General features: G+C 36.0%; 1 protein-coding gene across 1 annotated transcript in view; it reads left to right on the top strand.

The window, feature by feature from the left end:
* PCLO (piccolo presynaptic cytomatrix protein) overlaps positions 1-10,685 on the top strand; it is a 110,589-nt gene extending 99,904 nt beyond the window's left edge. The window contains exons 12-15 of the mRNA XM_059847450.1: positions 140-233; positions 6,323-6,394; positions 9,007-9,187; positions 10,354-10,685. Coding sequence (XP_059703433.1) covers positions 140-233; positions 6,323-6,394; positions 9,007-9,187; positions 10,354-10,565 — 559 coding nt within the window. The 3' untranslated portion in view covers positions 10,566-10,685. The remainder of the gene's footprint in view (positions 1-139; positions 234-6,322; positions 6,395-9,006; positions 9,188-10,353) is intronic.
* Positions 10,686-15,477: the final 4,792 nt, after the last annotated feature.

Here is a 15,477-nt window from a genome sequence, read left to right as displayed (position 1 = left end):
AATTGCTGCAGAAATGAAAGATACAGCTCTTTTCTTTTCCTGGTTTTTGGTTTGTGGGTGTTTTGGGTTTCTTTTGTATTAGAGCTGAAAGAAACAAAAGATCACTAATGTAATGTTTTGTTCCTTTGTTCAAATCCAGTGCTGAGTACAAGCGGAGAACCAAGTACATACAGAAAAGCTTGAATCCTGAGTGGAATCAGACAGTCATTTATAAGAATATCTCCGTGGAGCAGGTGGGTGACTGGTGCTGCTCTTCAGGGCTATTTGCTGCTGTATTATCTGCATGGTCTGCAGGGCTCACTGTGAAGGGAGCAGTGTGCTACTGGCAATTCTCTGCCCTCCTGTAAAATCTTGCCGGATTCAGGAGAAATTCGGGATTCTTTCCTTGCCTCTGATAGAGCGTCCTATGGAAATACTCTTTTCTTGCCCTTCTACTCATTGAAATGGTAATTTGTAGGGACTACACTCATAATCATGTTAGAATTACAGATGTGACAATTTAAAAAATGAAAATGGAATAAATTAATAAGGTAATAAATTAAGACATAAGTTTGTGAAGTAGATGCAGAAATCATAGTCACTCTTTACTCCAACAGCCATACAAGCTAACACAAAGCACAGTTTCTACCATTTTTTATTTAAAAGTATGTAGAAAACATAGCTATACATTTTTAGGTTTATCACCAATTTCATGAATCACATGAAAAAAAATAGAAGATATTTGATTTCCTTGTCATAGAAAGATTTAACTCACATCTGGGAAGGATGTCTGCAGAGTCTTCTCTGATTCTTGGTGGCTTCCTAACTCCAGCTGTGCTTCTGAAGCAGTGTGAAGCAATTGAGTGCTCTACTCCTCCATCTCTTCTCATAAAGGACATTTTACCAATTTGAAAATATATAATTGGCAAAATAATGATCAGTTCATTTTTTTAGAATTATGAAGTTTGTTTTATAGAGTACTGGATTTGAATGCAGTCCGGAATCTTTGCTTTTCTTTCTGTTTTGTTCTTGATACTTTCAACTTCCCTTTACACTGTCATTTAATCTTTCAGTACTTTTAAAAAAGCCCAGAATAACCAGGCTCTTTAGTGAATAGATTTCCCAATGCTTTTAATATTCTTCTGCGTCACAACCCAAGACCTCAATACAATCTTCCCAATTTAGAATTTTTTCTTTTTTTGTGTCCATTGAGAGGAACATAGATTAAAATACTCATTTTTTGCATGGAACAAAACCCTTCCCGCAGAGGGAATTGCCTTGTTGCTCATGTGATCTACATGTTTGGACTTAATAGCAGTAGTTCAGATTTCCTTCAGAGGTGTCCTGTTGTAGGGAGTGGTTTTATGGGGTTTTCTTACTCTTCATGCAGGCTTTTAGAAATGGTAGCTATTTGACAATTAAAGCATCAGAAAAAAACCACACTGATGTTTGCCTAGCTGCAATATAAACCCTAAGTTTTCTTCCTTTGACAAAAGGGTTTGGTAAGTCTTTACAATATTTCCAAACTCAGCTTTTCATCTAAGAAAGATTCTTGTGTTTTCTTAATTTGCTTGGGGGTTCTGCTGTGACATTTCTCAGAGCTGTTATTAAGAGTACTGGAGTGTTGTAAATTCAGTGGCTGTTTGGTGCTTTGCAAACAGATAATGATATTAATCTAGGGTTTCCTGGACACTGATTTTTATGGCAAGAAAAAAATCTTATCTCTTTAATGTCAGTTTTTGGACCATTATTTGATTAAATTTGCCTTTAGTTTGCATGTTGAATACTTTGCATTTTTGCTATCTATTTGCAAATCCCTCCTTTTGCCTTCCTCTGAGACTTTTATGCAGTGTTTATGGTTTTAAGTGTGTAAACTTCATTTGAGCACCAGATATCTTTTATATTTAAGCATCTTGTCACACAGAACTGTGTGCAGAGAACACTGTTTCCTTCCATACCTTTCCATGGCTTGTATCTATTGCAAAGACACCGGTGTGTGTGACTTTTCTCCTACAAAATTCCATGCCCTGGCTTAGAGAATCTACAGTGAAGCACATTTCTAAATCACAAATAATTCAATGCTGATAAGTATCTTCTACAGTCTGAAGAACTCTCACCATGTAAGAGACCATCATTTGTACTCATAACACTCACAAATCTATATTTCAAAATAGTTACAGATTGAAATAGAAATGCAAGACAATAATTGCATTAGACTGAGAATGAGAGTTCTGTTCATCAAAAGAGCAAAACTGCATCACACACTGTTACACAGAGTTAGCAGTCCCATTCAAACATAAATTCATGAATTTTTATAAACAGTATTTCTTCAAAGAAATATTTCCTGTCCCCCATGCTTTTTTCTCTCCATCAAAGCATGTATTGCTTGCAGACAGCAAATAAGTATTATTAAATATTTCCTAATATAGTTCTTTTAACGTCACTGTCTAGACTTTAGCTGGTTGTACAAATTTTTTTATTTTCCTTTTCTCTTTCATAAACTAGTTGAAATTAAAGAGAAAATAATTATGGGAAATAGATCACTTTTTGAAATGAAACAGACTTTTTCAAGGTCAGAATGATTAGTTTTATCACATTTATAACAAATTTTCCTTTGACAGTTGCAGAAAAAATAAATTTAACTGTGAATATTTAGTAATTTAAGGGTTTTGTTAAGTAATAAAGTAGAAATAATTGCAATTTGAGAGGAAGGCTGAGTACACATATTACAAATGTGCAGTAATTGCTAACTCAAGTCCAATACCTACTCAGAGCAAGAAAGAAAGCATTACAATAATTTAAGGAGAAGATGATAAAAGATGTAAGTTCTGTTGCTGCTGACATCATTAGTATACTGTATGACCACACTGTAAGGTGGTCATTCTTTGCCTCAACTTCTTACTTGCCAGAAAGCAAATAAAAACATTTACTTATATGGAATATTTCCACCAAGCAAATAGTTTTGTTGTAATTTATGTCTGTAATTTGAAGGTAATATATTTAGAAAGAGTAATATTTTCAAAATCTTTGAGTGATGTGGAAGCCCATGTCTTATATCCAAAAGTAAGGAAAGCTTTTGTATGAATCAGTAAGGTATTGGTATTTAAATCTTACTTAATATCTAGGGCAAAAGAAAGTTCCTAAATGACCTATAAAAAATCTTTTTGTCCTCCCATATACCAAAGTACATCAATACAGAGAAGAGAGAAATAAAATGTTAAATATGAATGTAAACAAAAATAACTTTATTGGATTACCTAACACATTAAATTCTACTCATCAAACATCCTGACTGAAATTACAATATTTTGTATTATTTCTGAAGTAATTATGGTAATATGCTTTTAACATAGAGAGGGAAAAGCTGTATTAAAATTATTTCTTTCCTAATGCAAATCCTAGTTTGAAATTTTCAAGGAATATGGGTTAAATATTTTAATTAGTGTATTTTTAGCTACAGGCAGACACTATCCATAACATCCAGACATTTACAATAAGAAACAAGCCCTTCTGTACCTGTGGGGTTGGTTATGCCTTCCATAAGAGACAATATTTTTCACATTGGCTCTTTCTGCAAATTCCTTCATTTTCTGTAAAGTATGGCTGTCCCTAGACAGCCTAAAGCTATCTGGAGTTCACATGCAGTAATGTGCTTCTAGGTGGATTTTTATTTTATTTTATTGCTACTTTTTTTTCCCGCAATGCTAAGACTGAAATAGTTGGGTAGCACTTTTTTCAGAGTATGTTTGGGACTCAGATGACCTTCCCAATATGTGGAAACTGTGTTCCTTCTTTTTTGTGACACTCATTTTCCTGTTGGTACATTGCCTGCTTGCAGAAAGCCACGGTCAGAGAGATAGAGGGTTCCTACAAACCTCTTCACTATTGCTGTCTGTCATATTCCTGATGAGCATCAAAACTTCAGGATTCACAGCCTAAAGCTGATGGATGTAAGGCAGAACCCTTTTGCAGTAAGGCAGAAGTGTGATGGTGAAGTGGCTGCTTTTAAAATCAGCAGCCTTTTAGTGCCCTTTGCCGCCATAGTGGCACACAGACATATCTTCAGAGAAGCACATTTTCCTCTGCTTTGAAACTAGCTTCATGCACTCTTCCTAATAAAGGTCTTTCCATGGTTTTTCATTGTCATAATATTTTATAAAGGCTTTATTAAACTAGAAGGCTTAAAATAGATATTGCAAAGAAGTATAGAGTACTGTAAGTTTTCATCACAATTTTATTATCACATTATTTCAAAGAAGCTGGCAAAGTGTACTGTTACTTAAAAATCTTTTCTGCAGTTACTCGAAAATCTTTTTTTTTTTCCCCTTTCTGTCAAAAATTCTTTAATCCTTAGGGGTTTTTTCCCCATTTCCTGGATCTATACATTTTTCTCTCTGTCATTGCACAGTCATCAAGAAGAAATCTTCTCTCCAAATAGCAACGACTATGACAATACATTTCTATAAAGTATTTGTGCTATCCCATATTTTCATGGTTAAAAATACATATAATGCATGGTAAAAATACTTTATATAGGACCTGCAGAAAAATGTATCATCTAGGAAGCCAAAAGCATTATGGACCAATGGGTGCTCAGCTCACTTTTTCAGGTTATTTTTCATGTTGCAGTTTCAATACTGTCTTGGAACAGCAAAGAAAAGTTATTTTATTCAGTCAAGGAAATCAGCTTTAGAAATATTATGTAAGAAATTTTTAAAAAAAAATCTTTTTGTTCATTCTTGCAGGATATTTTTTAAATGAATCCTTGACAAGAATATTGCTTAATTACGTAAGAATAAAACTGAATGATTAAAGAATTGCTCTCAAATATTTTTTTTTTTTTAATCTTAGGTTTAAGTCCTGATGTTGCCTGCTTAGAGTACATTGTTGATGCTAAAAATAGTTTAATTCCCTTTGTGTGGGTTTTCCAGGATATGCTGATTTAAATTTTCTTTTCACAGACATTGGCTTTGCATAGTTGCACATTTTTCCAAAGTTGGCTGGGAGCAGATGATATTCTGAATACATAATGATGAGTTTAAATTATCACTTAAAGGCAATTGCAGGTTGCTAGGAACTGTTTTAGTCTGGATGAAGAGAAGGGGCAATGGAGGCAAATTGATGAGATCATGGAGCTAATAACACCAATGCTGAGGATTTGATCCTGGATGTACAGACCATCCACTTAAGAGTTGCACTCAACGATCCTTGTGAGTCACTCCCAACTCAGAATATTCTAGGGTTCTGTAAATAGCCAAGAGTGCTTTCATTGCAAGTATATGCAATATGTACAAAGATTGGTATAGCTTATCATTTTGAGCAATGAATTGATCCTTTGCTGTCCCTCTGTGCCCAGCAGCCAGTTAACAGAGCAGTGAGTGACAGGTTGCTTTTGTTAGGATGATGACCTCGACTATCACCTAAGAATTCATCTTCTGAATTCTTTAATTCAAGTATGTGAAGAGTCCTCTTTTCCTCAGTAATGTTTGCATTCTTCAATTATAACTTCTCAGCCTGACTTTGCAGACACTACAACCCACAGGATTTTGTCCTTCTCTCTTTCAAGGCACATGAATTTATTACTGCCTTTGCAGCCACTTCATAGCCTTTTGCCCTAGCACACATTATCAGTAACCAATCCTGCCCCTACATGTCCTCAGAGACCCCTGGAAAAACTCTCAGGTCAGTCCTTACAATAAGGTCACCTGCTTTGGTCAGCAGTTTCTCTGTCTTGTGCTCTCTTGTCATATAAGGATTTCTTGTTTCTGACTGTGTCCTGTAGAAGAATGCTCGACACAGCTATCATGCCTAACAAGATCTGCAGATAATGGGTTTTGACAGCTGTCATTAACACCCAACAGTGCAACTTGTCTGCATGCCTGGATCACTCACAGACTCTCACTGACTGTGCTGAATTCTGCAGGCATTAAAGCCTGGTCTTCACAGTTGAGGTTATGTAAATAGGGTGTTTGATATCATACATTTGAAATTCACACTCAAATGCCGTTCAGGCAGATGTCTGCATTCAGACAGATCTGGTGATGAGAAAAGCTGCAGGAACAAACAATGGGGCCTTAAATTCAGTTTGACTCTTGTAGTGGACATAAATTCTGCCCAAAACAACTTGTGGGAATTCCTAAAATAGGACCAAGCCCAAGCCTATCTGGCTTGATAACTAATAACAGTGCCAAGTTATTTTTCTCAGAATAAGGTTGGTGAAATGGTGAAAATTACCTACCCATCTCTATGAAAAAAGATACATGGAGGAAATAATCTATAGAAACCACCATAAAGACTTGATCTGAAGTTTATGAATTTAATTATCCTTTTACTTAAATTGCAGCTGAAAAAGAAAACACTTGAAGTGACTGTGTGGGATTATGATAGATTTTCCTCAAATGACTTCCTCGGTGAAGTGAGTATCTTATTTCTTCCTCTCTACTACTAAAACCTTCAGGCTGTTATTTGGAGACTGTTCTCTTTCCAGGTATGGTACACATGTTAAGTAAAACTTTTTTACATCCCAGTTTTACTGTCGTCTTCTTAACAAATGGTCATGATTTCTTTAATTTAGGCGTGAAAGATAAATCCCTTTTATCTTGATTAACTGGGGGCAAGCTAATTTAGGACCCAACAAACTGTTAATTTGCTGAAAATTAATACTTTTTTTGAGTGTGAGATAGCAAAAACATTCAAAGTGACTCCAGGGGAAATTCTCTTTATGACTGAAAGCTGTCTGACTTGATTTTACCATAACATAGGAAGGTTGAGGAGGTATTAGTCTTTGTAAATCATTAAAGGATTAAATTCTGCCATCAAGCCATATTTTAACACATGCACAAGTATTTTCAAGTATGAGCAATTTAGTCTTGCTGATCAGTCTCATTTTTAACATTCTGAAAAAGTAATATCATTAGTAAAGTATGAATGAAGGCAAAATCTAATCTTATAATTAAAAATAAATAAACTGAGTGCTCATGAGAAAAGGATTTCTCTTTAAAAAACAAATAAACACGCATATGCACGTATAATACAGAATTACCAGCACTAACTATGAAATAAAAATAATTAAAAATGTAATTACAAATAAAAATTATAATTAGAAACAGAAGCACAGGAAAATCAATCTCTCATGCAGAGTAACTGAGAGTATCTGGGCTCATTCTACATTTGAATTCTGAAAAAAGCCACACAGTTCAGCTCCAGTTCCCCTTTGTGTAACTACCAAAGTGAGCAATCAGTGTCCCTATTTGAACAATTACTAAAATAAATGTATAGGAAGCTGCTACATGATTACTTATTTCCTGCATCCTGTGTCCATATTCTTGTTGAGTTCAGCATGTTTGTCCAAATGCAGGGCTTTACTGAATATTTACATCCTTGTTTTTTTAAGAAATTTAGAATAGAGATGCTCTAGCAACTGCTTCTACATGAAGATTTAAACCTTTCCCCTTCAAATTTTTTTCAACCTCCAGAACTACTTTTTTTATTATTATTATTTTTAAATTGTGAAAGCAGTTATTTAGGCAAAAAAGCAACAGAAAAGACTATCCAGTGTATCTCAGCCTCAGGATGTCCAGAGGAATCCTGCACCATAGCATCAGATGTGGGATATCCAAATTGTGCCCCAAAGACTTGCTTGAATCGAGCCAGCAGCACTCATGTGCCCCAGAAGAAGAGTGGCACATCAAGGTCCATGTCCATGGAAAGTGAAACCTCTCCTACAAAGCAGAGTCCCCAGCCTACACTGCCCATTGGCAACAATCCTCAGCCATGCTCTCCTCCAAGTCATTTTCAAGGCTTGACCAAAAACCACAACAAGGAGCATGATAAAGGGTTCATCTGTTAAGATCAATTATAGGTCTAACCAGAAAGACCAAGCCAGATCATAGACAACCTATAAAACCAAAAGGAAGAAAGGAAAGGAAAAAGGCTTTTAACCTAGAAACCATCAGTTGTTAGGAGACTTCCCCATCCCTATACTTGAAGAGGCTTTCTTTAATTCAGGGTCTTGTAATAAAGTGACACAACCATTGTTCCCTGAGGTAATTGCACACTTTATTTGTCTAGCAGTTTTAAAACTTCCCTACCTGACATTAATTTTACCTTCTAACTTTAGAGCCAGTTGCAAATCTATTTTTGATCTTCCTTCCTTCAAGATCCTGTGATGATTTTACATCCCTTGGGACCTCTCAGCTGCAAGGTTATTAAGAGTGTAAAGGGTCTTTTTGGTGCCAATCCTCTTTTTTCGTTTGTTTGGTTTTTTACATCTATTTTTTTTTAAAGGAAATTTCACCAAAGTCCTGCTAGCAATGAAGGTGGCTTAGAGCAGATTTCATCTACAATGTTTGCAGGTTTTTCAGCCAGTTTGTTTCATTCCTACATTACCATTGCACCTCCTTTTTTCCCTCAGTAATGTTTAGATGCCTGAATGGTCAGATGAATTCCATTATTTTAGTGAAGTGCAAGAGTAACCCTGTTTTTTTCTTTTTGTTGCTACTTCTGCATATGTGGATTTTTAGAGACTCGAAAAGCATGAGCCTCATATTATTGAAGACCTTAATAAAAGCAAATATGCAACTTTTCCCCCCCTTAAAAGCCCTGATAAAAGGGAGGAAATTATACTGCTTACTTCTCCTATTAGAAAATGTCTGTGCAGAGGCAGAATGGCTGGATGTCTTTTTAATGTCTTTTTACTGTAGCTGTCAAGCTAGTGCTCACAAGCTGCCATCTAAACTGCCCAGTTGTCTTTGTGTGAAGCAATGCCACAGTCAGAGGACTCAGTTCACAGTTCTGACTGAGGTCCTGGTGAGAACACATTGATTCAGACACATCAGTATGCTACTGCATCTGGGTTTGGGGTCACAGCATGCCCAGAGAGTCCTGAATCTGTCAGCACACAGCCTTATACCCTTCACTCTTACATTTGATTGCAACTTCTGACAACACAGCTCTAGTTTCTTCTGCTGTGTGCAATCATAAATAGGTCACATGCAGGCCATATATTATACTTTGATTTATTTGTAGGTTTTGATTGAGTTATCCAGCATCTCTCAGCTTGACAACACTCCTCGGTGGTATCCTCTTAAAGAACAGAGTGAAAACATAGATCATGGGAAATCTCATTCTGAAAAGAGTAGCCAGCAATCTCCAAAACCATCTGTCATCAAGAGCAGAAGTCATGGAATCTTCCCGGACCCCTCCAAGGGTAGGAATGACTTGGTGCACCTGATACGAAATATTTTCCCAGATGATGTGTAAACCTTTGCTATGTGTAAGTTCTAATAGAAAAATAAAGATACTGGTATGAAGTTTGTATAAATTTTTATTAAAAATGCATTTATCTCTGTGATTAATTAGTTGGAGACAAGGTTTAAGTTGTCTCAATCTTTCCAGCCAGATTACTGAGCAATTATGTCCTTAAAACAGCAGCATACAGACTCTACTACTATTCTAGATGTGCTTTGCACATCTGCTATAGATTCTGTGCCCTTTTCATTTTCTTGATAGCCTTGGGAAACTCAATACATATTTAGCTTTCTATTTTTCATGTTCCTTAAATATTCTATGGATTTTTTTTCTTCTGAAAATGCCACGTTAATATTTTAAAAAACAATAATTATGCTGCAATAATGCATATGCCTTTCCAGTCAATGATAATGGATTGTAGCACATCTCAGTTGTATTGGAAATCAGTGGAGCTGATACAGTAGAAATATGCTAATGTTTACAAAATCAGAATTGATCTCAGTGTCTCCTGGTTCAAGAAATTTATCTCTCTTGTTTTTATACTAAGTAGTCAGTGGACAGGTGCTCTTTTAAAACACATTATGTGTCCTATCAAAGCAAAAAAATATTATATCTACAATCCAGATGGGAGCCCCAGAGGGACATGACTCTGCTCCATCTCCTCTCTATTTCTCTGTTTAACATTTTGCCAGGGACTGGTGTCTATATAAGATGTCTGTCTGAATTAGAGGTAAGTATAGAAGATATTGTAAGTTAGGCTGTCATTTTCCTGATGGCATTATTCAGGATAAAATTACTTGCATTGGCTAAATGTTTGGTACTGGTGTTGGTGATGCTGCCTATGCCATCATTCTACCAGTTTGAACCAGCACAGGAGGTCTAATTCACAGGTGATAAACAAACAATACTAAATAAATTATTCCCTGGGCCAGGTAATAGTGGGAAAGTAGAAAATAATGGTATATAAGAGTTTGATGATATATCCTGAAGCTTTAAATGGAAAGGCACAGCTTAATCTTTATTCCTTGTTCTGGGATTCAGCTAGAGAGACCAGTCAAGAGAAAGAGCATGAAATTGTTTGTTTTTAATAAATGCAAGAGTTGTACTTCTTCATTTTCCTGGTAGACATGCAGGTGCCCACCATTGAGAAATCCCACAGCAGCCCAGGGAGCTCCAAGTCTTCTTCTGAAGGCCATCTCCGCTCTCACGGTCCCTCTCGCAGCCAAAGCAAAACCAGCGTCACTCAAACCCACCTTGAAGACGCTGGGGCAGCCATCGCCGCTGCCGAAGCAGCTGTGCAGCAGCTCCGCCTTCAACCAAGTAAAAGACGCAAATAAATTCCTCAGCATGGCAGCTTAATGTTCATCTGTTGCCTTTTTCCCTGCTGTCCTTCCCTTTTCGGCTATTTTCTTTTTTTTTTTTCTGTTCTTGGCACACTGTGCTCACTCTGTTCAATGTCTTTCTTTGTGTGCCTGTGTGTGAATACATATAATTACAATATACTCTTGTATTTAGAAGTCTTTTATTTATTTAGTTATTTATTTATTTTATGAAGACTGCAGTGAAACTGGCTGTTTCTCCATCAGTCCCTTCACTCATGGTCCATGATTTCCATGGTTGTGCATGACTCACAGAGAAGTCCATTGTGTTTTGATGTCACTAGATACCTACCAATGAAATAATCAAAACCTGCAGAGATGAAACTGCCAGCTCTTCAAATTGCATACAAGACTGAGACCACATTTATAACAGGATGTATCTATAAGTAGTAATCATGAAGGACAGTACTATACACACAAAAGAAGATTTGAAGTTAAAGAAACTTTTTTTTTAACTACATGGCTGAGATTTCTATTTTTGAAACATGACTGTAAATATCTATTTTATTTTTTTTGGAAAGGAAATATAAGGCAACTTTCTTTATATCTCAGATAAGATTGTGTTAGTGATGAGCAGAACAGAAATACAATAAAAACATTAAACACAATAATTGCAAAAACATTAAACACACAGAGCCAGTAACAACATCAGATTTCAACACTGTTGTCAAGTTAGCAAACTCAAAGGGAGTTGAGAGCTAAGTCAGGTGTCAGAGTTCAATTTTTTAGGTAGATTTTTACCATGGATTGATTAAGGGTCAAGGTAGATTTCATCTGACAACTTCAAATAGGTTAAAATAAGTTAATAATATTCCATTCAAAAGGATTACTCTCCAGAGTATACTTCAGACCAGTGTCATCTGATTGCTAGCTGAGGGTTTAGTTGATGGCAAATTAAATCTCTCTGACTGTGAAGTCATTGTGTTTGTCTTTAGGATTTGTTGATATGCCATAAACTCACCATGGTATAGTGCAAAACTGGGGGAAAATTATTTCCCTTGTCTTCACTGTCATTAATACAGAAACAGCCAGTTTTGATACTCTTTAATGCTGTGCATGTGGTGTCTCTTTGGTGTTTGAAAACACTACTTACTTAAATACAGAAAAAAAACCACTTCTGTTTGCATGAATAACATTTAAGCTGGTTCCATCTGAGGATACATACTCTGGGTTTCCATTTCACCCACACTGCCACAGCAGCACATAAAAGCGGTCAGTCTAATCATGCCAGGAAGCAGCACAGACACAGCATAGCAGGAGTCCTCCCTATTCAAAGAACTCAGTCTGACAATCTGCCTCCACCAGCCAATGACAACAAAGACCAAAGCCAACTAGCCCTCAGGAAAGTGATGTCTGATGGACCAGTCAAGCCTGAAGGAGGTGAGCAGAAAGACATGGTTAAGAAACCAACTACATCCCAAATACTTCTTGCCATGTCAACTAATTCATTGCGATATTTAAGTATTTATTTTAGCCCTCCATTAAGTGCTGTAAATGTTAACATGAATCAAGAACTCTGCTTGATTTTTCCACCTATCAGCGCATAAATCCATCATGAAAAACTGTGCTAAGAAGCATTATGAAACAACAAATGTGTGCACTTCCATTCCACTGGAGTAATTGGAATTCTGTTAAAAAGTAGTATAGCTTTGCTCATGTTGTTGCCTAATAAAAAGCATGCATCCAAGCTGGTCTGCTTATGCATGATTGGACATTTCTTGTACTGTGACAAAAACCTAACTGCACATTTTTGTTTCTAAAAATGTAATCAGGACAATAACAATTCTTGTTTCCTGTTCCAACACAATTATCATGTCAACAGTCATTAGCATAGATAATTTTTCAAACCACCAGTGGAAAGGAAAGGAGTTTTGATCCATGTATAGCTCAATCTCTTGATACTTTTCCTATCAGCTTCTTTAAAAATTATTTTCTACTTGTAGGCACCTGTAATACCACATATCATGAATTTATTCCCTCATCACAAATAAAGAGCCAGAATCTCAATCAGTTCAAATCGCCACTGTTCTTTTGACTTCTGGAGCATCTTGTTTATTTCCATGGAATCTGAGGGATAATCCAAATAAATGTACTGACTGAACTCCCAGATGTTCTTTTGTGCTGTAATCCCTTCCTAAGCTCTCAAGATGCATTGAAGGTTTTTCTGTCAACACCATTGCACACATTGGACAATATGAGTTGGCTGAGAGGGGTGCAGGGGAGAAAAAGGAAATTGTACTTTAGACAATATATTCTAAGGGTTGTGGTACAAGCTCAGGCATCATGTCTGAAAGCTGCATACCACTGCTGGGGGGTAGACCATTCAAATCTAAATGACTCATGATCTTTTGAGATGTTGTGTCTGTCAAGTTTTATAGCAGACTCATAGCCCTGTGGTGATGCCTTTTCACATAGATAGGTAATGCAAAACATTTTGCTTCTGATGTAAGGTTGAATATATAAGGTTCAGATAAACTTTTATAATAAAGAAATAGTAAGTCTGTTGGCTTCAAGTGCCTGTGCCAACAAATTGATATTCTATCTTCTTTACTTTTAAAATTGCAAAAAGAATATATACTGATACGTACTTGGCTCAGCAATAAAGGAACCATCATAGAGATTCATGGGAATAAGAGTCCCCACTATAAATAATGAGTCCACATTATAATAAGAGTCCAGTCCACAATAATATATAAAAAAAAGGTTAAAATTATTATGAAGACATGTAGTACTTTCGTCTTTTTACTTCTGACAAATAAACACAATACATGGTCACCTACACAATGCTTACAAGTCTGGTTTCAGACCTGTGAGATGTTTTGGCTTTTCTTTATTGTTCCAAAGATAGTTTGTCCAAATTTATTCACATGAGGTGGGCCAGTAGTTACCATTTTGAGGTTAATGACTCTCATGGCTTTTAGCAGGAATGAAAAGCAAGATGATTTCACAGCAGTTCTGTGGAGTATGAAAGTAAAATGAGTCTATAACCTCTAATGGAAAAAGCTCCAAAGATACTCAAAACAGCTTCCAACTTATGGACTTCTTTGTGGGATGAAGAGATGAGAAAGAAAGGAGAGATTTCCCCTTCATTGTGAACTATGAATATCAGGGCATGGTCAGTCCCCCAGTCCATTCCTAAAGGGATGATGCATGTTTGTGGTACCCACCTCCATTATACCCTACTTTATTGGTAGCTGCAAAAGGACACATAAGGAACTGGTTTTAATGACTGAACAGTCATCTTGGCAAGTTAGTAATTTTTTGTTACTATGTCTCAAAGCCCTTTACTAAGGAAGCCATTACAGGTGATACACAACATTATTATTATTTTTTTACCACAGCTATTTGTCTGTGCATTTATTAAACAACAGCACCTTTTAGAAGAATTGTTTGGGTTTTTTCAGCCTAAGTACACAAAGGTGATGGAAATGATTCTGTGCTGAGAAGTCCCTGTATGCCTAAGATAACCCTCAGAAAGAGTGTCCTCTTTTGATCTTGTCTCTCAAAAGCTCCATATTTTCTCTTGAATTGAACTGGCTCTAGAAAAAACAACAAACCAAGCAAGACAAGGATCCTCAGTCATTCTGACAATGCCTCAGAGAAATCCTTCTCTACTTCTGATTCCTAGGACCCTTTCTATTGGGTCTATTTTGTCAGTTATCAATTGTGTGTCTCTTGAGAAGTAACAAGAATATCATAAACAAGATCAGCACTTATAGCATAAATAGCATATCTTGTGAAAACAAAGGTCTTTCATCAGTTTTTTTTGTTGAACTGAATTGTTTCTGTATTCCTTTTAAAGAGGAAAAATTTATTTAAATCAACCTGCTTTAAAATAAGGTGAAGACGCAACAAAAAACATTGATTTTTGCTGAGAACCTTTGTTAAATCCAACATTCAGCTACAGCAGTTAATTAAAAATAAACCCTGAAGTATAATTTAGTCATTCCCCATGAGAGATAAGAGTGTGATCTACAAAGAAACCAATTGCATGCTACACTTTCCAATCACATCCCTCAGAGAGGAACAATAACATTTAGAGCCAACTCTTTGAAGCCAGAAGTTGCAAGGGATCCAAGTCAGAGGACGGCTTGAGTTAATTTCATTTAGGTTTTGGGCAATATATGAATCATTTCCAATTACACATTCACTTTAAATTAAGCACATTCCCTTCAACATAAATTTGTGTATTAAGAGTTTATCCACCAGATGAGTCAGTGTTAGACACAGTGTCAATCAGTCCACCACCTTTTCAGTCAGTAATTTCTCCCACAGAAAAATCTTCTCATTATATGGAATTTTCTTTGTAGGTCAGATATGTTTTAAATAAATTATTTTAGAGTTCTCCAGATAATTTTAAAGTTGGAGATGTTCTGATTATTCAGAACACCACTAGTTCTCTAGATACATGCATATGAAAGAGTAGGTGTATTTGGAATATAATTTCTACTGATTTTAGAAAAATGTCTTTTGAAACCTAGCTTTTAGATTTAAAGGAATAAATAACATGCTTTAGTTTTAATACCTTTCAATAAAGTGAGTTAGAAAGACAAGGAACGGAAAAAAACTTCATCTGTGTTAAGCAGAAAGGTGCACTAGCTCTGCCTCACCAATAGCAGAAATTTGATTGGCTTGTCCTTCTTTGCAGAGAAAAAGATGCCAGCTTTTCCCCTAAAGGACAATGATTGTACAATGAAAAATCAATTCCTTTATTACATTAGAATATCCGAGGGTGAACAAAACTCCAATATTTTATGACCAAATAAGAGAATTTCTAGAAATTTATTTTGAGCCTTCCTAGACTCTTTGAAGAGCAGTAAATTAATATTTAAATAGTAAATAGCTCAGTAAGTGGATTTAAGTCTCAACA

The sequence above is a fragment of the Haemorhous mexicanus genome, chromosome 5 (assembly GCF_027477595.1).
Source record: "Haemorhous mexicanus isolate bHaeMex1 chromosome 5, bHaeMex1.pri, whole genome shotgun sequence".
NCBI classification, from domain to species: domain Eukaryota; kingdom Metazoa; phylum Chordata; class Aves; order Passeriformes; family Fringillidae; genus Haemorhous; species Haemorhous mexicanus.
This window is presented reverse-complemented; position numbering and strand designations above follow the sequence as displayed.